Source organism: Crocodylus siamensis, chromosome 10, assembly GCF_052110815.1.
Source record: "Crocodylus siamensis isolate JL-2025a chromosome 10, ASM5211081v1, whole genome shotgun sequence".
NCBI lineage: Eukaryota > Metazoa > Chordata > Crocodylia > Crocodylidae > Crocodylus > Crocodylus siamensis.
Genome location: NC_143404.1, coordinates 4,383,094 through 4,405,967, shown reverse-complemented (window position 1 = coordinate 4,405,967; position 22,874 = coordinate 4,383,094). Strand labels below are relative to the sequence as shown.

General features: G+C 61.6%; 1 protein-coding gene across 2 annotated transcripts; it reads right to left on the bottom strand.

The window, feature by feature from the left end:
• TNIP1 (TNFAIP3 interacting protein 1) lies at positions 1-22,066 on the bottom strand. 2 transcript variants are annotated; one of them, XM_090064836.1, is made up of 18 exons: positions 21,963-22,066; positions 12,556-12,726; positions 11,380-11,505; positions 10,565-10,653; positions 10,123-10,191; positions 6,842-7,033; positions 6,324-6,418; positions 6,136-6,223; positions 5,599-5,688; positions 5,421-5,486; positions 4,720-4,851; positions 4,184-4,312; positions 3,706-3,834; positions 3,347-3,472; positions 2,732-2,812; positions 2,303-2,491; positions 1,001-1,094; positions 1-833 (listed from the first exon to the last, which is right to left on the bottom strand). In XM_090064836.1, the coding sequence occupies exons 2-18, from the start codon at positions 12,686-12,688 to the stop codon at positions 790-792; spliced, it is 1,872 nt and encodes a 623-aa protein (XP_089920962.1). In that variant the 5' UTR covers positions 12,689-12,726; positions 21,963-22,066; the 3' UTR covers positions 1-789. The 2 variants fall into 2 exon arrangements, with proteins under 2 accessions (XP_089920962.1, XP_089920963.1); XM_090064837.1 differs by having other exon boundaries at positions 1,001-1,090.
• Between the last annotated feature and the right edge of the window lie 808 nt (positions 22,067-22,874).

Genomic DNA, 22,874 nt, shown 5'->3' with positions numbered 1-22,874 from the left:
GAAGGTCTCTTAAGTTTATTAGGGGAGGGGACACGTCCAAGAAACGCACACGCACGCTGACAGGTTTGTACAAAACAGACCTGTGCCAAAGGCCGGCTGCAGGGCACAGCACAGCACCCCGGCAGGGCTAGAGGCAGGCCGGGAGAGTCAGCCAGATTTGGGGCAGGTTAAAAGGCGAGTGTGTTTCGGGGGAAGGAAGGGGGAGACACCCCAAAGAACCAACACGGGGGCAGCTGGGCTCCCACTTTGTCTCCCAAGAGGCAAAGACGCCTCGCCGACAGCCAGCGCCCGCCCGCCCCGCTCTGAGCCTGTCCAGGCTCGCTCCTAACGAGCGCTGTCCATCACTGCCAGGGTAGTGTCATCACTGTCCATCACCGCGGGGCAAGCCTCTGGGCTGCCCACAGCCACACACGTGAAAGGCCAGGGACCGCGTTACGCTGCAGTCACCCAAGGGACACAGGCTCCTGCAACACGGAGGCTCCCAGCGGCGAGCTACGAGGGCTGGGAGCCAAGTGGAGCCCCAGGGCTGCGGGGCTGGGGACGAGAGCACGACCATGAGGCCTGCCTGCCTCCCCGCTTGGCACCGCAAGCCAGGCACCAGCTGCTCCTTCTCGGTGCCTGGGGGCACGGCGTGGTGCTGCCTCCACCCAGAGCTCCTCTGGGACATGTCGAGCTGAGAGTGCGGGATGCACCGGAGCAGACGCGAGGGGGCGAGCAGCAGGAGGAGGGGTCTGTATATACACAGGTACACGCACGGCCCACCGCAGCTCCTCTGCTGTCAGCCAGCAGCTATACCGGCCTGGGGGATTTGGGCCCCCCTGGGCCTGCAGGTTCTGGAAGACAAAGACAGGCCGACATTGCACAAGTGCTCGCTGGGCACCACACGCTTGGTATCCCCGTTAGGGGCTATTCCTGGGTGACCACGGGCATCTTCATGCCCAGTCTGCAGCTTCTGAGCCACAAGCAGCCCTTCCCCCTGCTCCCTGGGGGGTCTCCGTACCTGCATCCTTGGCTGGTGGCTTCACCCCATCCACTGCCGGGGAGTTCTGGGTCCGGGATGCTGTGCAGGGGGGCAGACGCCAGGCATATTCTGGCTGAAACAGGAGGGAAGGGAACACACGGGCAGCATGACCAAGGGCACAGGCTGTCTCTGAAAGGAGCAGCTGCAGGGCAGGGAGGGGGATTGAGCCTAGCGGGAGCCTGGACGCAGCAAGACACTAAGATGTGGGGGGATGTGGGCGCGCTAGAAGGGAGGAATAGGCTACAATCAGATCTGGACAGGTTACAGGGGTGGGCAGATGAGAATAGGATGGGATTCAACGCCGACAAGTGCAAGGTGCTGCACCTGGGGAGGAAGAACCGGCACCATACCTACAGGCTGGGGATCTCCCTTCTCGTCAGAGCAGAGGCAGAAAAGGATCTTGGAGTCATCATCGACTCCAAGATGAACACGGGCCGGCAGTGTGGGGACGCGGTCAGGAAGGCCGACCGCACCTTGTCCTGCAGCCACAGATGCATCTCGAGCAGGTCCAAGGAGGTGATCCTCCCCCTCTATGCGGCACTGGTCAGGCCGCAGCGGGAGTACTGCGTCCAGTTCTGGGCGCCGCACTTCAGGAGGGACGTGGACAGCATGGAGAGGATCCAGAGGAGGCCACTCGCATGGTCAGGGGGCAGCAGGGCAGGCCCTATGAGGAGAGGCTATGGGACCTGAACCTGTTCAGCCTCCACAAGAGAAGGCTGAGGGGGGATCTGGTGGCCTGTTACAAACTAGTCAGGGGGGACCAGCGGGGAATGGGAGAGTCCCTGTTCCCCCGAGCACTACTGGGAATAACAAGGAACAACGGCCATAAATTGACTGAAAGTAGGCTCAGGCTAGATATCCGAAGGCACTACTTCACGGTCAGGGCAGCTAGGATCTGGAACCAACTTCCAAGGGAAGTGGTGCTCACTCCTATACCGGGGGTCTTCAAAAGGAGGCTAGATAAACACCTTGCTGGGGTTGTTTGACCCCAGCATCCTTTCCTGCCCATGGCAAGGGGTTAGACTTGATGATCTGCTCAGGTCCTTTCCGACCCTACTAACTATAAAACTATGAAACTGCTGCCCCGTGTGACCTTGGCCAAATCATTTAGCCCCCTCAGTTTTCCCCCTCTGTACAATGGGAGCAATAGCACTGCCCAGCCCCTACAGGAAAAGGAGGGAAGACATGAAAGCCTGAGCCATAATACAGCCAGACAGCTACACCGGGGGAGGATAGGGTAGCAGGCGGGAGGGGACAGCCCAGCAGTGAGGTCCGACTTACAGGAGGGAAGTGGCGGTAGTTCTGGATGGGGCCGTGCTCGGCGGGCGGTGGGTACCGGATCTGCTGCCAGTCCTCGTAGCCGTGGAACAGGGGGTGGGGCGCCGGCGGGCTGTACTGGAACTGGTACATGGGGCAGGTGGGGCCCAGCGGTGCCGGCAGCGGCTCGGGGGGCAGCCTTTCCCCAGACAGCTGCCAGAGGCAGATGGGCACCATCAGGAGCCGAGCCAAGACGTCACCGCTACGCAGACCCCTCTCTTCCCCACATGCCCGTCCCCTGGGCATCTGGGCACAGACATCCCCACCCATCTGCCCAGCGCCTCTGGGGTGCAGCTAGACCACAGATGACAAGGGGTAAAGGAGGTGCCTCTAAGGCCCTCCTGCATGGTCCAACCCAGGAGAGGGGAGCCGGACCCTGCTGCCGCCCCATACCTGCTTGTGCTGCTTCAGCATCTTCTTCAGCTTCTCCTTCTCCTCCTTCTCCCTCTGGCAGTCATCCTTGCAGAGCCGTAGCTGAGGGAAGGAGCAGAAGGGCTCAGAACCGAGCCGGCACTTGCAGGCCCTCTGGGCTGGGCTGGGCAGGGGTGATGCCAGGCCCAGGGAGCAGGGAGCTGTGCCCTCCCCAGGAATGTGAAGCAGCTGTCCGCTACATCGGGGGCAGAGGACAGGCCTGGCTGCAGGGGTCTTGGCCACACTGGCAGCTGAAGGATGAGGCTGGGAGCTTCAAATTCCAGGCAGGGTGTCCCCTCAGTTCAGCTGTGCTGCTGCCTGGTGTCCCCCCCCACCCCAACACCCTCTGGGGTGACAGAGACCCCCCCCATGCTCAGCCAACCCCACAGGTAGCAGGGCAAGCTGCCCCCAGGCTGCCTGTCCTCCTCAGCATAGGGGCAGCTAGCTCTGGGGTGCAATGGGGGCAAGAGCATTGTGGCAGTCATCCCCTGCGGGGCCTGAGCCCTTGCCCTGCTGATGCCAGAGCCTGGTGGAAATGGTCCCCGGGGTGAACGGCGGGGGTGCAAGCCCGTGGGGGCTGAAGGGCACCTTCCTCACCTGGTGACTGGACACCGTCAGCTGCTTCTGGAGCTTCTCCAGTTGCTGCTTCAGCTCCTCCTTCTCCTCATTCATCCTCTCCCGGTCGCTCCGCTCCCGCTGGAAGTCCTCCTCGAAGACCTTCACCTGGCAGAGAGGAGCAAAGGGAGGCTGTGGGTGCCATGGCAAGCCCCGGGGGGGAAAGCAGGTGCCCTCTGTGCTGATGCAGCCCCAGATCGCCCCCCGCCTCAAAGCCTGGACAGCCTCCCTGCTATGAGGGCACGACCCCCCTTTCTGTGCCCTGGTGGTGCTGGGGGCCAGCCCCAACACCACGGGGATCTCCCAAGGGTGCAGACGTGAGGAGGGGGCCCCCCAAATACCTGCTGCTTCAGAAGCTCATTCTGGGTCAGCAGCTCATGCCGGTGCATGCCCCCGCCGGGCTCCATGGTGCTCACGAAGGCTGAAGCAGATGGGGCAGTAGCCTGGCTGCTCAGAGCTTCCTCCAGGGCCTGAGGGGACAGGAGCAGAGCCGTGAGTGCTGTACCCACCATGAATGGCAGTGGGGAGGGGGAGACTCCTTCAGAGGGGCCCCGGCACAGACGTCACCCAGCACGTGGTGAGGTGGACGAGTGCACCCACCACCAGCCGGGTCCCCGGGGTGGCAGCAGCTTGCAAAGGGGTGGGTTTCAGTGCAAAGCTTTGGCTGGCGTGGCACAGGGCTGGCCAGGCTGCATGGCTGGTACTGCAAGGTCTCAATTGCCTGGCACCGAGATACAGACAATGTGGGCTGCGGGCATGAGGCTGGAGGAGAGCAACGCAAAACCCAAGTGCCCAGGGTGCGCCGGGCAGGAGCCCCACCTTGTTCAGCCTCTGGATCTCCTTCTCCTGGTACTCCCGCTGCTTGGTGACCGGCGCCAGCTGCTCCTGCAGGAACCGCGTCCTCTGCTTCAGCTCCTTCACCTCGGCCGACAGCCGCTCCTTCTCCGCCTGGAAAGGAAGGGCAGGAGAGTCGGGAAGGGCACAAGAGGTGCATCCGACTCTCTCCCCATGCCAGCACCTGAGAGGATGGGCTGTGTCTGCTCTGTGCCACCCCGTCAGCCATTGTGGCGAGGGTGCTGAGGGACCAGAGCCACACAGGCAGGAGAGGCCAGTGCCCACAGAGATGAGGAACTGGAAGGGCTGGTGTGAGCTCAGGACTACACATAGGTCTAGGTCTAGGTCTAGGTCTAGGTCTAGGTCAAGGTGAGCGACAGGGCTGGGCTAACTTTTTGTGGTGCAAGAGAGGTGAGCCAGGGCTCCCGCCACTATGGAAAGCCAGGGCTTGAGTCCCAAAGCTCCCCCAGGGAGGCGGGGGGGGGGGGGGTGCAGAAATCGACAGCCCCTGACAGATTTACCTCCTCCACCTCGATGCGGGACTTGGCCAGCAGCAGCTTGCGGTCGAAGTCCCGCTGCTTCTGCTCCCGCTCCACCTCCTGCTCACCCAGCGCCTTCTGGGCATCCGCCAGCTTGTGGCGCAGGTCCGTGATCTGCAGAGGGGCACGGACAGCTGCGCTCAGCTCTGGATGGGAGGCCACAAGCCCAGTGCTGCCTGGGCCGGGCAGAGCCCCCGTCCCGTGCTCCCTTCACTTCCCACCCTCGCCCATGGGGCAGCAGGAGAAAGAGAAGGGCCCCGTGCCCCCTGCAATGGTTGCAGTGGACTCATCTGGACTGCAGGGACAGGGCCTAGGGCAGGGGAGACCGGAGGCAGGAAAGTGTGGACTGGAGGCATCAGAACTGCAGTCATGATGGCTCCTTGCATATGTGCGTGCACACACACACACACACACGTGCACATAGATATGTGCACAAACAGACATGCCACGTACATAAATGAAGAGATATGTGTACACGCAGACATGCCATGTACACAGACATACATGCACACAGATATGTGCACACACAAACAGGCGTGCTACATACACAGACATACATGCACACATGCAAGCACACAGTGCCCTCTGAGGTCTTTCCATTGTGCCCATAGCTCAGGGACCATCGCCTAGGGCCATAGCACATGCAGCGGCCACGCTATGGCACCCAGTGAGCCCCGAGTTACCTTCTGCTCATACTGCTGCTTCATGGCCCGGAAGTGCTGGTCCCACTGCTTATTCACCTCCAGAAGCTGGCAGGGGACAGATGCAGAGTGAGCCCCAGCCAGGTCCCCCTCCCCTTGCTGGCTGTGTGGACCCTGGTCTGGTCCCGATCCTGCCTGCAGCCTCCGCCCTGCTCCTCACCTCATTGCGCTGGTGCTCCAGGATCTTCACCTTCTTCTCACTGGCTTCGCTCGTGCCCTTGCCCGATGCCTTCTCCGCCGTGGCCCCACTCTGCAATGGAGCAGATGCCGCACCCTTCAGGACCTCCAGCATACAGAGGGGGAGGCCACATACATCCCATAGGGGGGCGAAGGGGGTCCCGCATCTGCCATTAGTCTCCCCGCACCAACCCAGTGCTCCTGGGGCTCATGCTGCCTCCCCTATGGTGTGGGGAGGATCAGGCAGCTTCAAGCTGATACCTGTCTATCTCCAGGGCAGAAATCAATTCCTGAGCCAGGCTGAAGCCACTGGCTTGTCCCTGTGTAACCTCCCCCTGAGTCCCAGCTGTTGCAGGTCTGGGGAGAGGCAGAGGGACCTGGGCTGGCTCTGTGCACTGGGCGTTAGGGTGGGAGATGCATCTTGCACAGGTCTCCCTGCGGTCTGTTGCTGGAAGGAAGGGGGTTAGCCCTCGGGCTGGGCTCTATCCTCGGACGATGCAGCATCCCAGCAAGATCCTACCTGCTGTGGGCTGCAGCGCTCTACACCGTCCCCTTTGGCACCCTCCTTCCTCAGCAGCACCATCTTCCGCAGCTCCTGGTTCTCACACCTGCGTGGGAAAGGCATTTACACATGGCAGGGAAACCAGCGTGTGGATAAGAGAAAGTCAGGGACCCCGCCTCACATCCCCACTCCCCTGTGCCACTCACCGGAGCTTCTCCGTAACCTGGTTTCTCTGCTCCAGGTCCTTCTCCAGCTTGGCCCTCAGGTCCTCATTCTCATTACGCAGCTGCTCGCACAGTGTCTGCCGGGGAAATGCCCAAGACTTTCAGCTCCCTCTGTTTCTTGAGGGAGGGCAGATGGGGACACGGCCTGCCCTGAGACGCCATAGGCATCCTGAAGCCAGGACAGGCAGATGGGGGAGATGGGTGCCTCACCCCCGCCTGGCACTGGGCTGGCTCTTGCTGCTAGGGAAGGCACTGGGCAGAGGTACGGGATCCCTGTGGACTGCAATGGCTTTGGCCAAGAGGCAGGAGAGGGTGGCACTTTGGAGACCGAGTGGCTCAGACAGGTGGGAGCTTTTGCAGGCAACACCCTCCTCCCTGCGAGCAGAGCAATGGGGAAAGGGGACGCTGGAAGGAAGCAGCTGGGAGACCGAAGGGCCAGGGGGGCAAGAAACACGAAGGAGAGGCTGGTGGGGCAGGGGGAAGGCTGGAGCACCCCGCACCTGCAGGACGGAGGTCCGCTGCTCGTTGCGGTGCACCTTGGAGGCCAGGCGGTTGAACTCCAGGGCCATGCGCCCCAGGTGGGCCAGCACCTGGTTCCTGTCGGCCTCCTCGGCGAAGACGCTCAGGGTGCTCTCCAGCCGCTGCAGGTGGAGCATCAGGTTGGCGTCCTCATGCTGCGGCTTCTCAGTGTCCTAGGAGGCAGAACGTGGTCAGTGGCGGGGGGGTGGGCCCAGGTGCATCGCACGCCCACAGCAGCTAGGTGCCTGCGTGCCCACGAGCGTGTTTGCAAGTGCATCTCTCCAGCTACCCTGTGACATCACTCGTGTCACTCACTCTTCCCGGGCAACTCGGCAGTATCTACCCACCCTGGGCTTTCTGGGTGCTTCCCCAGCCTGGAGCTGGCCCCATCACACCTGGCCAGGTGAGCTTTGTTTACAGGACACGTCAAGGCAGGACCTGTGCTGGGCAGCCCATGCCTTTCACAGGGCCCAGAAGCCTGGAGGACCGATGCTGGGCCTGTTCTGTGCCCAGCATCTGTCCCATGCCCGACTCAGACCCCCGGATACCCACAGCTTGGCTCAACGGACTGCTTTTTCATCTCGATTTTTCCTAGAGACAAGGTAGCCTCCTCTCCACTGCTGGGCTCTGCCGGCAACTGGCATCTCCTGGCTGCTTGCCCCAGACAGGCTGCAATAGCCCCGGGCATTGGGTTATGCAGGGGGCTACTGCAATGAAACTCAGGGGGCTACTGTCACTAGCTTGTGTTTGATCAAAGCACACACCCTGAAGATGAAGGCTTCAATGGTTAATTGCTTTCCTTGCTAGGACCTCGCTCCTCCTCTCCAGTCTGCATCAGCCCAGCTTTAGTGTCCAGCTGCTGGGTCTGGTTACCCCATGTCTGCTAGCCAGAAGAGCCCATTGCCAACCCCCCTTCCCCAAGATCAAGTCAGCCCTTCACGTCCTAAGCAGAGGGACCTCTTGGCATCTCTCACTCTAGGACCTGCTTTTCCAGGTCTTCTTCATCCCCGCTGCTCCAGCTCCCTCTGGGATCGCCGGCCCCACAACATCACGCTATTGCCAAGCAGAAGCACCGGACCCCTTTCACTCGCTCAGTGCACCTGAGGGTCACGTGCATCTTCTGACCACAGCGATGTAAACCCCAGAGCTGCCACAACATGGCTGGGAACACAGCCCTGTGATACAGGGCCCGGAGCCTGGTCATGTACCCCACTTCACCCGCCAATCAATTTTTGCCCCTGCTGCTCCTACTAGAAGGCTGCTCCAGCGCCTCGCTGCTCTGACGGTGACAAACCTTTCTACAAGCTGTCAAGGAGACCTGGGGTTGCCCAAGCTGGTCTCAACCAAGGGCAGACCCCCCCAGGAAGCACACAGTGGGCACCCCAAAGCATCCCATATGCTGGTGCCCTCTTTCCATGCAGCCCTACCATGCAACGCTGGTATTTATCACAGCCCCGTTCCCCAAGGCTGCTTCATTCACCGATGGGCAGTGTCCCCCTGCTCCCTCCTCTCCCTGGGAGCTGCTGGCTCTGTCTGCGTGGGAACCGTCTCACCGCAGCCAGAGCAGTGCCCTTCTCTGCCTCTCCAGTATCCAAGCCAGCCCGCTTGCAGCCCTTCACCATATCGCCAGCCCTTGCTTGCTTGCACTCTCCTGCTCTGGTGTGCATCCAACTGGGCTGTATTTAATCCCCGGGCTGCGGCACACCCACTGGCCTCGCCCCCGCCCACCCCTGGCTTACGCACATGCTGACAGCACCGGCATCCCCAGAATTGAATGGACTTGTCCTACGCGAGTGCACATCTCCTGGGAGACACGCAGCAAACAGTGGGGCGGAGGCGCTGGCCTGCAGGCACCGCAGGGCTGGCACGGCCGCGTCTCTCTCCGGGGCGGAGAGCTCCGAGGGTAGAGAGATGGGAGCGGGTCCTACTGTGCCACCTGCCGGGGGCCTGGCACCACCCCCTGGGACTGGGCTGACTCATTCTGTCCCCGGGGCCTTAAGGAAATCGCAGCCTTGCAGTAGCACGTGTCCAGCCCTCACATCTCCCGCTGCCGAGTCACCAAAGCAGCCGCTCCCCACGGCGCGGCAGGGCACACGCCGTCCTCAGAAGCGCGATCGTCATCGCCGAGCCTGGGCACGGCAGTGACGGCAGAGCCCCCGCCTGACTTAGATGGTGAAGCCACCGCAGCCTGTCCTGGCCCTGGCCGGAGCTGCTGAGCTGGAAGCAGAACAGGCCCAGTGCTCCCAGTGATGCCAACCCACAAGGCTGGGTGGGACACCGAGCCGAGTGCTGCATCGGGTTTGGCAGCTCCCTGGGAGGTTTGGATCGGCCGAGCTTGGGGCTCTCGATGCCCTCGCAGAAGCCGCGCCACTAAGAACGGGGTTTAGAACAGCCTCCGCATGCAGCCCATAACCTGATCTCTCAGGCCCAGCTGCTGCACAGTACCATGTGTCCTGGGATGAATTCCTACGGGCTGGCAAGGCCCTGATTCTCTGCCCAGGGCTTGCAGCATGCTCCGTCCTCCTCCCCTCTCCCTGAGGCCGGTGGGGTGGGGAATGCCGCTCTCCCCTGCAGCACTGACTCTCCTCCGGCTCCATCTCCTGGGCCCGTTACAAGCTGAACGCAACCACTGAGCAGAGCCTGCTGGCCAAACCGAGTCACGCGTGGGGGGTGGTGTTATACGGCCAGCTTGCAGAGGTCTATGCATGGCTGGAGGGATGCAGAAGCCCTGCAGGAGCTGGTCAAGGAGGGGGGCGTGTGGGAGAACACAGTGGTCAGCACCAAGCCGAAAGGTTAAGTGCTCCAGCACATTGCCTCACACAGGACTTTACAGCCCTTCTCCCCAGCGCCACATGACCTGGCTGGAAGGATACCCAGGTCTGTGGGTGCACGACCATTTGCACAGGCAAGCAAAAAGGGGCTTTTCCCCCCTCCTGAGCTTCCTGACTCATCCCTGGCCACTGGCCCCGCACGGAAACCATGGGGTGGGGGACGAGGGGGCACATTCCCAGCCAGGGAGCACACAGAGGGCAGCTCCACTTGCCTCACCTGCCTGGGTGCAGCGCTTGCCCCTCAGCACCCCACAACCCCGTCCATCACCAGCCATTAGGGAGCACAGCCCGTTGGTGCCAGGAGACCTCGTGCAGTCATCACTGGGGCACAAGCCTCACCCACCCCTGGGATCCGGTCTGTGGGATGCCAGCCCTGCTTGGTGCAGCCCCCAAAAGCTTCCCCGAGTCGCGCTGGGGGGGTGGGCACTCACCGATTTCCTGCTCTCCTGGGAAAACCTCTTGTCCTCGGTGGGCACGATCTCGAACTCAGAGGATGAGCCCTGTGGAGGCAGGTGGGGGTCAGGCTCCAGGCAGGGAGTGGAGCCCATCGCCTGGGGGCAGCATGGATGGGACAGGTCCCTCCAGCCCCTGGATGGACCCCAGTGCTGTTTGCAGATCTGGGAGGAGGACGGGCTTGGGGACAGGGTCCAGCTATGGGGGACTCCCAGGCAAGAGGGGCTTCCCTAACAAGCAGAGCAAGCCCTGCGTCTCCAGGGGTCAGAGAACTGGGAGGTGACTGATGGTGGACTGGGCAGCTCCACCCTGAAGGCTGCTCTCACCCCAGTATCAGGTCAGAGGACAGGGGCTTACCAACCACTCCCAGCCCGCATGCTACGCAGGCACGCTCCAGGCCTCTCCTCTGGCCACACTTACGCTTAGCGGAGTCGGCCGAGTCTCTGCATCCTGCTCCTTCTCGCTCCTGCTTGGCTCCGCCGAGGTCATGTTGCCGTCTGGGTCTCTGCCTGTGAGGGAAGGGAGCATCACAGCCTTGACATGGGACCTGTCCCTACCCCACTGGGAGCACAGGGATCCTGGATGGTGCCGGTGATAAGGACCTTCTAGCTGGGGTGATGCAGCCCAGACAGCAGCTCTGGCTCTGTGCAGGCTGGAGACAGTGGGTTGGGCTCTGTCTCAGCGGCAACACGTCAGATTTAGCTGGTACCAGCTCTGAGCTTATTAGGGGTCAAACTAAAGGGGAGCCCAATAACCAGTCTCGTAGCACCAGGCTCTCCCACTCGTGCCCTCGGAAGCCATGCTTCGGAGGCTTTCTTGCTCCTTATCGCAGCTTCTGGTTGCATTTAGACCAGTGGCCAGTCTCCCCTTCCAAAAGCAGGCAGTGGGTGTTTCATCCCCTAATCACGGGCAGCAGGGAAAGATGGCATTCCCCCCACTGCAGCCCTCAAGACCCAGTGTGGCCTCTCAGGTCTGCCCAGGCTCGTGAGCAGACAACTGCAACTCTCACGCATGGGAAAAAGTCACAGAGACCTTCCTCCCAGCCCTGCCAAGGCCAGCACAGCCCCTGGGCCGGACAAGCACCTGGAAGCCTCAGGCAGGTCCTGGCTCATTGCAACAGGCTTTTGGATGCCCAGTGGAGCGTACCGGGAGGGGAAGGGGCTTCCTGGCCTGGCCTGGCTGCTCATTAAAGGGAGCATCTTCTCAGATACCCCCCACCCAGGTGCCCCCAGTACCTGTTACTTCCAGCAGCTCGTCCGAGGGGAAAGGCGACGGCTGCAGCATCTTGTTGTCCTTCACCAGGTCCTCCACTTTCTGCCGCAGCTTGGAGGCCTCCACGTGGGACTCTTCCAGCAGCTCTCCTGGGGAGCACAGTGACCAGAGGGGCTCACATACCTGGGCAGCACATGTCCACCAGTCCCAGGTTCCCCGCTGGCCTGGATTTCACCATGGGGCAGGGGTGGGGGAAACCTCCCTGGGCAAATTCAGGCAATCAGAGTTCTCTGCGATCCTCCCACAGCAGCGAGAAGACAGCACGTGCACTGCAAAAAGTCCTCTCTTGTCTTTTAAAAGCTCTGGGCTTACAAGCTAGTGGCCTTCAGTCCAGAGCCACGGGAACACTTTCCAATTCCCCATTTTGCTCTGGGCTAGGATCCAAACACCAAGTCTTCTCCCGTGCCCTACAGCCTGGTAGGTTAGACCACTGGGAGACAACCCGTTCGCCAGCCGTGCCACAAATTAGCCCTGTATCCCCGAGGGCCACTCCCAGTCCCTTCCTCTGCCTAGCTGGCTGCTTTACTGTCTGCTTCCTGCCCGATCTGCTGCTCTGTCGTCTGCTCCCCGCCCCGTGTCCCCTGCCTGATCTGCTACTGTGGTCGGCTTCCTGCCCTGTGCTCCCTTCCTGATCCGTACTCTGCTTTCTGCTCCCTGCCAGACCTGCTGCTGCTGTACTGCCTGCCCCCTCCCCAGTGTGGTACACGGGGCACGTGGCTGCCCGTGCCACCGGTGGCATGCGTGCTGCCAGCTGGGCTCCCTGCATCAGACTGCAGCGCGTCACGGCTTTTGATCCCGAGCGGCGGAGCACGGTACGTGCCTGTGGGAGCCAGCGATGCCTCCGCAGAGGTCCCGGGGAGCAGAACAAGCTGGGGAAAGCCACCCCACTGCTCTGGGATGGGGTGTTTTGGTCGGTTGCCGAGCCCCCTTTAGAAGCAAGGTGGGCCTGGTCCCCATGGGGGTCACGGGATGATCCCAGAGGAGCTGCACTGTAAGACACTTCCCATTTTCCAGCCCTGCCTCTGCCTAGCAATCACCCCGTCATATTCAGGACAGCTCCTGGACCGCTCCGCAGCTCCACCAAATGCAGGGTCTGCCCCGGGAGAGAGATCCAGGAGCGGCGCTTGCCGAGCCCTTACCTAGAGATTTTATCCCTTGCATCTTTTCCTTCAGCCGGGTGTTCTCCTCCACTAGCCGCTCAAAGGCTTTGGCCGCCTCCTCCCGCGTGGCCCCGCCGGGGTCGTAGATGTGGTACGGTCCTTTCCCTTCCATGCCTGCTGCTCACACATCCGCCTCCCAGCCGGACTTCCCTGCAAGGCAACAGGTCAGAGCGTCACCTTCCCCGGTGGGCTCAGCCATGGGTCCCCGGGGCATCACCCCCCTGCCCTTGCGCAGGCACCGGGAGCCATCAGCCTGCCAGGCAGAGCAGGCCTGCAGCTCACAGGCAGAAATGAGCAGCGACAGCACATGCCCTTGCTTCCTGTGCCTCCCTTTGAAGGTTGCTCAGGGCAGCCACGAGGAGCCTGCTGGTCTGTATTGCAGGGGCGGTTTGGCTGCATGAAGAAGCAGAGGCAAAGGTGGGCAGACCAGCCAGCTCCGCCTGGCACTGCCCCAGCCGTTCCGGGCTCCACGCATTGCTTTTTTTTGCCTTCCCTCTGTGCAAAGGCAACGCCTGCTGCTAGGGTGACTCTCTGCACAGCTTCTGCTCCGATCAGTTTAGGACCGGGCATTGCAAAGTACGGCAGCCCCAAGACAACCCGCTGCAATAACGGACAGCACAGATTCCCCCGGGCTGTGGTTTTGGCTCTGGACAGGTCTTTCCCCACTGCCACCCGCCTGCTCCAGTCTCCCAGGGTGGGATGGCTGGATTCTCATGCAACTTGGCAACGTGCTTTAATGCTGCACCCAATTAACAGAGCTTGAAAAAAAGAAAATTATGGGTGCTTAGGAGTTGCCTTCATCCCAGTCATTATGGGCAGGTCAAGGCAGGTGGCTGTTTTCCCCCTCTCAGAGGTTTCTCATGTTGAATTTTTTCTAGAATTGTATTTCTTTTCTTCCTAGAGCTGGATTTTTTCTAGAAAAGCTGCCTGCCATGTGGGGCGACAGACAAAGCACGGTCCACGTGCACAAACAGCAAAGGAACCAGTTTGCAAAATGCCCCTTAATAGACACCAGGCTGTGGAAAGCTGCAGACGGGAAACTGAGAGGCAAATGAGAACCAGCATGCCAGGAAGAGATTTTTCAGATGGTTTAGAAAAATCCCAGTGTTTTCTCACCATGGAAATCCCATTATGAAAAACATCTGGGAGTGAAAAAAAGAGCAATGCCAAAGCCCTTCTCCCCGGCTCGCGGACTCACTGGACTCCTGTAGAGCTGGCTCCTGAGATTGCAGGTTGTTACCGCACCAACAGGCCAGCAACAGGCTCTGACCTCCCGGCGTCTCTGGGATGCCCCCCGGGACCCAACCCAGGCACAGACCAGTTTGGACAACATTAATCAGCTTTATCAGACCCCCAAAGACTCTGGGACGACTCCCATGGAGTTTGTGGGGTGCAAGCACCTCGACTCAGCCAGGCACCGGGCAGGGCATCAGGTCACTTGGGAAGACGAGAGGGACCACAAATGGATCACGAAACAAAAGAAATAAATAAAAACCAGTCACCCCATGGGCTGCCCTTTGAAACACCAGTGCGCTCTTGGGACTCAGAAACCTCTTGACGTGGTGAATCTATTCGGTACTTTTATACGTGCCGTGTACTCTCCGGGACGCATCGTCTGCAGCTGCTGCAGGGATGCTGATGGGAGGGGAAGGTGCAGCCACGGGAAACAGGCCAGGCCCGAAGCGGGAGAGATGACAGGGCTGCGCGCCCTGTGCCAGCCCTGCTGACAACAGAAGCGCCGTGCCCTGCTAACCTGCGGCACGGAGCCAGCTGCCGACACTCACCCTTTACATAACCTGCCTCCGGCGCCTGGGGACTTTCCACATGACAACTGCCACCTGGCAGGATCCAGGACCAGAATAGCAATTAGCACACAGACTCATCTGGAGATAATTGCCATGACCTTGCTGGGGACTTCTGCTCTCGGGCAAGGCTCAGACGAGCCCTGCTTAGAAGGATCCCCCCCCGGCCCTCTCTGCAGCACCCATGTGCCCTGCCTGCCCTGGGATGCTCTGTCCATTCACTCGCACACTCATTTCTAGAGCAAACGAGTGGCATTTCAGAGAATAAAGGGGACACGTGAGCCCCTTGCCTCTGCAGGCATCTCCTCCCCTGGCCTCTCTCTTCCAGCCCTCCCCAGCACTGTGCTGAGCCTGGACACCAAAGCTGGTGCAGCGCATGCCCTGGGGAGCGACGTGGCTGCGTGTCCCAAGAGGAGAGAGTCCGAGTGCACCTCGCTGCTCTCAAGTCAGAAACAACCGCCTGGTACCTGCAGCCTCGTCTCCCACCCCCGGGCGAGACCGAGCCCCCACATCCTCCGAGGTGGTGGCTTTCAGCTGCTCCAGGAGCCCTGGCCGTATTTCCAGAGCCTGGCGGCAGCTGGCCAAGCATGGTGGTTGGTGCTAGCCTCCTCCCGGGAGCGGGACATCCTCCCCTTGCTGCCGCAAGCGCAGCAGAGCCGAGAGGTCACTCTGCAGAGCTCAGGGCCAGGAGCCCGGGTGGCCCGAGATGGGCCAGGCATCTCTCACGCCTGCCATGTGAGGTCAGGGCCAGCCAAGACGATGCTCTCTCCCAGCACCAGAGCAGTGAAGAACCAAGCGCTGGATTTCGAGGACTGCCACGGCCAGAGCCCAGCCAGGCAGAGACCCCCGACGGCCGCGGTGTCTCGGGAAGGGCAGCGTTCTCCCTTCCTCTCTCAGGCCTGTCCTGATGCCTTCCAGCACTGATTTAAACATCGACGATGTTCAATTTTCCTCCACGAGCATCTGAGCATGATAGGGAGCACGCCCGAGCACCCAGCCCCCCCGAGTGCCGTCTGGGCACATTCACGGTGGGTGTACGTGGCAGCTTAAAACAAGCCCAAGCTGGTTTCCAAATCAGCGACACAGAGGCAACTGCATTTCTTCCCTAAGGAGCCATGATGGAGGTGCCCCCTGGTCTCCCAGCTCTGCAGTGGATCTCCCAGGATCTGGGGCTTTTCTGAGACCTCCAGCAGCTGCAAGAGGGGCAGCAGGAGAGAGCTCGGCTTTCATTTAAAAAGGAAGAAAAACAGTGGTGCTATGTTTTCAGTCCTCTTGGTTGGGCTGAAATGCTCCTGACTCCTTCATCCAGTTCAATTCATGCTCCTTGGGTTTGCAAAAATACGTCATTCTTAAGACGGTCTCGTGGCTTTTGAATGTCGAAGGGATGTGGCAGGAACGTGTTAGCCTGGAACATGGAGGATACAACACAGGGCAATTTCTCTCCTGCCCCAGGACCAAGGTCGGGGACCCCGTGGGGTCTCTCCCGAGGCCACGGGAGGCTCTGCTGATGGCCGTCTGCTCGACCACCTCCCTGCCACTGGCAGAAGGACGCACGAGCTGCGCGGCGCCTCTACCTTGCCGGGACCTGCTTGCTTCGCTTGTGCTCTTGAGCAAAGCCGCCTGGGCTTTTCCAGAAAGGGTTTTGGGTCATGAGACGCTCTCCCCAGGACGAGCACAGCAGCTTCAGGGGAAGCGAACGGCATGGGCACGCGGCAGCTGTGGTTGCATGCTATGGGCTCTGGGTTTCGGCTTGGCAGGGCAGGGGAGGGAGACCTCTCGGCAGAGGTTTTGGGCACGACTCGGCACGAGGAGGAAGCAGACAGCGTGAGTGGGTGGGGGAGGATGCCGGTTAAAAAGCGTGACTGTCATGTGGTTAAATGGCAGCTTCTCAGAGAACAACATGCAGCGTGCCCAGGGTGGGAAACGCACCTCCCCTCCCCTGCAGCCTGCACCCAGTTCACCAGGGACCCCTGCAGCCAGCCAGCGCTTCAGGCCTGGGGCTTGCAATGCGGGAGCTGCGTGGAAAACAGCTCTCCCGTGCCAGAAACATTTCCAAGACACACGAGTTTTCCCATCCGGCACGAGGGCAAAGCCAGCCTTGAATTTTTGGAAGCAGAAACATCCCGGGGGGGGCGGCGGTGGCGCTGGTGGAGTGGATCTCAGGTTAAGTCCCCTGAACGAGGTGCGGTTTCGATTGTCTCGAAAGGTTTCGTTCTGATTCTGAACTTTGATTCTTCCCTCCTGATTTCCTATCACCTGACTTCTAGGCAAAGATATTTGGAGTGGGAAATCCAGGGGGGTTTGTGAAGAAAAGGCCGTTTTGGCCATTTTTGAAACTTTTTTTTTTAAAAAGAAATGTTGGGGTTTTTTTGGGGGGGGGGAGGGGGGGAAATTGAAACCTTGGCATCCTGGGCAGGCTCCGTATTGGGGTACACCTGGTTTGTCAGAAAACTCCCAGCAAAGCCTGAGCTCCACTTGGCAGCAACGGGGGGAGAGGGAGCCACGGGAGAGTCTCCGATTCTTGGCGAGGCTGCCCTGCGAACGAGGAAGCGATCTGAAGCCGCGCGAGTTTGGGCTTCGTTAGGTTCTCACCACTCTGCAAGACTTAAACGAAGCAGCCGTGAGACGAGCGGGAGGAAACTGTCTCTTGGGCAAGCAGAGGAGCTGCAGGCACGGCAGGGACAGTGCCCAGAGCCCTTGGCTCGCAGCCACAGCCACCAATACCCTCTGCCCCACCTTCCCACGCCCACATTGGGAAACTGTGGACTACCCACGGGCAGAGCTCAGCTGCAGATGGCCGCAGACCCAGGGCCAGCCCCAAAGCCATGAGTCATCCCCTTGACCTTGTGAGCCTGGCTTCGAATTAGCAGCAGGGTGGGGCAGGAGGCAGGTTCATTTCCACGCTGGGCCGGGAGACCTTGGCAGGCCCGTTCTCAAGCTGTTCTCCGCGGCCGCAAGGGACGCACAGGGCGACAGGAAGAGCCCGAAAGCCCTGGTGCACGCTGGCGGCCCATCGAGCCCCGGGACAGATCAGACACCCCCTGCCCCAGGGGCTTTACTCGGAGGCAGGAGCAGAGCAGTGGCAGCGGGTGCGGATCGGACACGCACGCAAAGGGGAGGAATGAAATGCATCCAGCCTGGCCATGTGGATGGCACGGGGGGGGTCATGGGATACAAGGCAGGGAGGAAAGCAGGGGGCAAGGAGAAGAGGACGGGACACTGTGAAGCCAAGCAGATTCCTCCCTTCGCCCCTGGGGTCAGCAGTTTTGTAATCTTCTCACCACTTTGTGGTTTCTTAGTTTCATAGTTTCTAGGGTCGGAAGGGACCTGAGCAGATTGAGTCCGGCCCCCTGCCAGGGCAGGAAAGAGTACTGGGGTCAAACGACCCCGGCAAGGTGTTCATCCAACCTCCGCTTAAACACCCCCCAGGGCAGGGGCCTGCACCACTTCTCTTGGGAGCTGGTTCCAGACCCTAGCCGCCCTGACCGTGAAGTCGCGCCTCCTGATGTCTAGCCTAAACCTGCCCTCTGCCAGCTTGTGACCGTTATTCCTGGTCGCTCCTGGCAGGGGAACAGGGACTCCCCCAATGCCTGCTGACCCCCCCGACTAGTTTGTAACAGGCCACTAGATCCTCCTTGACCTTCTCTTGTGGAGGCTGAACAGGTTCAGGCCCCGTCGCCTCTCCACATAGGGCCTGCCCTGCTGCCCCCTGACCACGCGAGTGGCCTCCTCCGGACCCTCTCCATGCTGTCCACATCCCTCCTGAAGTGTGGCGCCCAGAACTGGACGCAGTCCTCCCGCTGCGGCCTGACCAGTGCCACATAGAGGGGGAGGATCACCTCTTTGGACCTGCTCGAGATGCGTCTGTGGATGCAGGACAAGGTGCGGTCGGCCTTCCTGACCGCGTCCCCACACTGCCGGCCCATGTTCATCTTGGAGTCAATGATGACCCCCAGATCCTTTTCTGCCTCTGCCCTGACGAGAAGGGAGTCCCCCAGCCTGTAGGGATGGTGCCGGTTCTTCCTCCCAGGTGCAGCACCTTGCACTTGTCGGCGTTGAATCCCATCCTATTCTCATCCACCCACCCTGTAACCTGTCTAGGTCCAATTGCAGCCTATTCCCCCCTTCTAGCGTGCCCACATCCCCCCACATCTTAGTGTCATCAGCAGATTTGAGCAGGTGCTTTTTACCCCCTCGTCCAAGTCACTGATGAAGATGTTGAACAGTGCGGGCCCGAGGCCCGAGCCCTGGGGGACCCCACTGCCCACGTCCCTCCGGGTCGAACATGACCTGTCCCCCACCGCTCTCTGGGTGCGGCCCTGGCCAGTTGGCGACACATCTGACTGTGTGGGTGTCTACACCACAGCCCCCAGTTTCTTAATGAGAACGGGGTGAGAGACAGTGTCGAAGGCCTTCCGGAAGTCCAGGAAGACGATGTCCACTGCCACCCCTGCCTCCAAGGATTTAGTGATCTGATTGTAAAAGGCCACCAGGTTGGTCTGACAGGACCTGCCGCTGATGACCCCGTGTTGGTTGCCCCTAAGCATGATCTCCCCCCGGCCCCTCGTGGACACGCGCCAGGATAACTCTCTCAAAAAGCTTGCCCAGGATCGAGGTAAGACTGACTGACCTATAGTTCCCAGGTCCTCCTTCCTCCCCTTTTTGAAGATGGGAACCACGTTGGCCTCTTCCTGTCCTCTGGCCCCACACCAGAGCCCCACGAGTGCTTGTACAGCCGTGCCAGGGGTCCCGCAATGACCGCAGCTATTTCCCTCAGCACTCAGGGGTGGAGATCATCCGGACCCGCTGATTTGAATACATCCAGTCCCGCCAGACGCTCCCTGACTAGATCCGCCCTGACCCTGGGCCTGGGTGCGCCTCCCCTGGGGTCTAAGGAGGGCCCAGAGAGGGGGTAGCTGTTCCGGTCCCTGCTCAGGAAAATGGAGGCAAATAAATCATTAAATAGGTTAGCTTTGTTATCTGGTGTGATGACCAGATTTCCTAGCGTGTCCTGCAGGGGCCCCACGTTACCTGGTACCTTCTTTTTGCCCCCCATGTATTTAAAAAAGGACTTCTTGTTGTCCTTGACCTGGGAAGTCCCAGTCCCATCTCCGCCTTGGCCTCCCTGACCCCCCCTACACCCCCGAGCAACCACAGTACAGTCCTCCCTGGGGATGGTCCCTCCCTGCCATCGGGTGTGCGCCTCCCTTTTAGCTAGATTAGATGGGTTAGATGGAGGTCCTGCATTCGGGCTAGGGACCTACGTGAGCGGTCAGACTTGGCTGGCTGCTCTTCCCAGCAGATGTCTGGAAAGTTCAGGTCACCCATGATGACCACGTCCTTTGACCTAGCTACCTCCGTGAGCTCACTTAAGACTTCCTGGTCTAGCTCTTCCCCTTGGTTGGGGGTCTGTAGTAGACCCCCACTGTTAAGTCTCTTTTCCCTCGACTACCTTGTATCCTAACCCAAAGCACTTCAGAGTGCCCTTCCTCTGACCCTATGCTACCTGTTTCTTTGGGTAAATGTGATATCTTTTATTAGACCAACTCAATAGTTGGAAAATTTGGGCTTTGCAAGCTTCTGGGCACAAACACCCTTCCCTGCCACTGCCAGTGCCCTGTCTCCCCTGCCCATGTTGTCCTGCAAGAGGAACAGGAGAAGGTTCCCCACCTTCTCTGTCTGATTTTGCATTTCCAAACTCAGTTCAAGGGCAGTTCTTGCATTATAAGCCTTTCCCAGGGCCTGAATTCACACCACCCACTCTCTACCACCAGCATCTGTAACCATCTCTGCTGTAGAAAGCAAACAGGTAGAGCCCACCGGCAAAACCCAGCCGGCCACAGCCTCCAAACCAGGGAAATAAGGGATGGGGAAAGACATGTGCCTTCTCTTCAACAAAGCCAGCTAAGTCCTCATTTGGATCTCTACCTGATGCCCCTAAGCCATACGGACTCTGGGGGCAAGGAAGCTGATCTCCATGCCCAGGATCTGGGAGGTGCCCACTGACTCGATGATCTCCCGAGGTCCCTTCCAGCCCTAATGTCTATGAAATCTATGACTCCCTCGGACAGCTGCAGCCCCTGGACCTGTTGCCGGACTAGCCTTTCTCCATCGGGAGAGGCACCATCCCAGGCTCACGAGAGCTGGAGCATATGCCAGCCTGCTGCTACTAGCACTGCAGAAAAGCACCCCCGCCAACCTACGCCAAGCAGGGGACGCGTGGAGTGCCAAGCCATAGACTGCGATGACGCAAAGGAGCAACCCCTTGAAGAGACAGTCGGGGAAGCAGGCAAGGAAGAGGCCGAAGGAGCCGGCCACACTGCTGGAGACCCCGTGATCTCAGCCCCCGAGCCCCGACTGCTACCATACAACAGACAGCTCCCATCTCCCTCCTGCCCCAGAGCTTTCTGCACGGCGAGGAGGGGGAGCCCATCGCACCGCAGGGCTCGAAGGACCTTCCGCGTCCTTGCCAACGCTGCGCCAAGCAGGAACGGGGGAAGCGGCCAAGGGCTGGACTGCCGCGGCCTCCTCCTACCGGGACCCACGGAGCGGGGCTGGCACGACTCCGCCTGTTCTCAGCTGCGGGGCTCGGACGAGCGGGGCTGGATTTCTGCCCCTCAGCCTCTCCCCCGGCGTGCCACCTTATGAGGCTGGCTGCTGGGGTCGGCCCCGTCATCAGTGCCGGAGTAGCGGCGCGAGAGCTGAACCCACCCACGGCGGACCCACGGGCGCTGGCCTGGCACCCCCGCCTCCCCAGCAGCTCGGGTGGGTGGAGAGATGGCTCCTGGCCACCTCCCCGTTCGTCCACGGCCCAGCGCCTGAGCCCAGCGGCCCTGGGGAAGCTACTCGGTGCCCCGGAGCTGCCCACGGGCGATGCAGGGCTGGACGCAAGGAGAGCGGACGGCCCCTTCGTCCAAGCGGACCCCAGCAAGTGCTCTGGGGTCTCTCGGGGGTAACCCCCCACCCCGCAGCTGCCATCTGCCCCGAGAGCTGCGCCACCCCGCAACACCCGATAAGTAACCCCGAACTGCCGCAAGCACCAGCACTTCTCCGGCAGGCGCCGAGCGCTCTCCCAAATCAGGCTGGCCTGACCCCCCGTCCCGACCCAAATCCAGGGGGCATCGGCCGCGCAGCGCGGGGCACCCCGGCAGGCCGGACGGCTCCTCGGGGGCTGCCCGACGCCGCTCGTGGCTGGCGGGGGCCCGCGGGTCCCCCTGCCAATGCCCCCACCCCCCGGGAGCCGAGAGCCGAGCCGAGCGGGCCGGCTCCTGACGGGTCAGGCGGGCGGCGCCGCAGGACCGAGCCGGGAGGGGCAGGGTCCTTCTCCACGCGAGAGCGAGCGCCCCTCGTCGGGGGGGCACCCGCCCCGGGCTCCCACCGCCCGCGCGGGGCGGCAAGCAGGGCGACCCCCCCCGCGCCGGGCCGGGAGACGGCCCCTTGCCCCGCTCCGGGGGGGCGGCTCCACGCAACGGCCCCCGGCTGAGCTCTGCGCCTGCGAAGCGGACGTGCAGCCGGGGGCACGGGCCCGCCCCTGCCCCTGCCCCTGCCCCTGCCCCTGCCCCGGGACGAAGCCGGGGGTCCTACCTGCACAGCCGGGCCCTCCTGCAAGCCGGCGCCGGCGGGGCCAGGCTGGTGCCAGCCCCCCGCGTCCTCCCCGCCCGCCCCCCCCCAGGAGGAAGTGTGAGTCAGCACCGCCTCCCTTGGAAATTCCCACCCGTGACTGACAGCCCCGGCAGCCAATCAGTGGGCAGCAGAGCGCATATAAACAGAGGGGGTGGGGCAGGAGGCCAGCGTGGGGGAAGGGCGGTGGGCGCTGGCTGCTGCAGGCCCCCGCCCTATAGCTTGGGGGTGCGCGCTGGGGCGGCCCTGCTGGGGGGGGCACGGGGCGACGTGCCCCCGGCCCTGCCCGCCCGTGCAGAGTGCAGCTGCCGCTGCAGCGCCCGTGCATGGGAGCGCCAGGCCTGATTTCCCCCCCCGCTCGCCTCTTCCCTTCCCAAATATAGCACCGCCGAGCCGCTTCGCCTCTGCGGCTGCGCGTGCGGGGGTGGGGGCTGGAGGCCCGAGCCTTGCTCCAGCCGCGCTCCAGCGGCCTGGTGCCCGGAGGGGGATTTCCACGCCAGGCTCCGAGCCGGCGCTGCCTCACTTCTTCGCCTTTCCCCGAGGGATCCCCCGGCCTTGCAGAAGAGTTTGTCGGCTCCCTCCGCGCTGGTGGAGCTCGGCCAGGGCTAGAAGTCCTGCCCTGCCGGTCCCCTTTCCCCACGCTGCACCCCGGCCCTGGGAGCGTCCGGGGGCTGCCAGGCTGCCGTGCCCCCCGACTCGGCCCTTTGCAGGAGGGGACAACCAGAGCCCCCGCGCAGAGCGCCGGTGGGGGTCTCTGTGCCTGGGAGCGAGCAGAGGGCAATGCCGGGGTCAAAAGCTGGCTCTGCGCAGGGATGACCATGACGCAGCAAGGGACTGGCATGGGGTCTGCCAAGTCCCCCATGCCTCCCTGGGGCT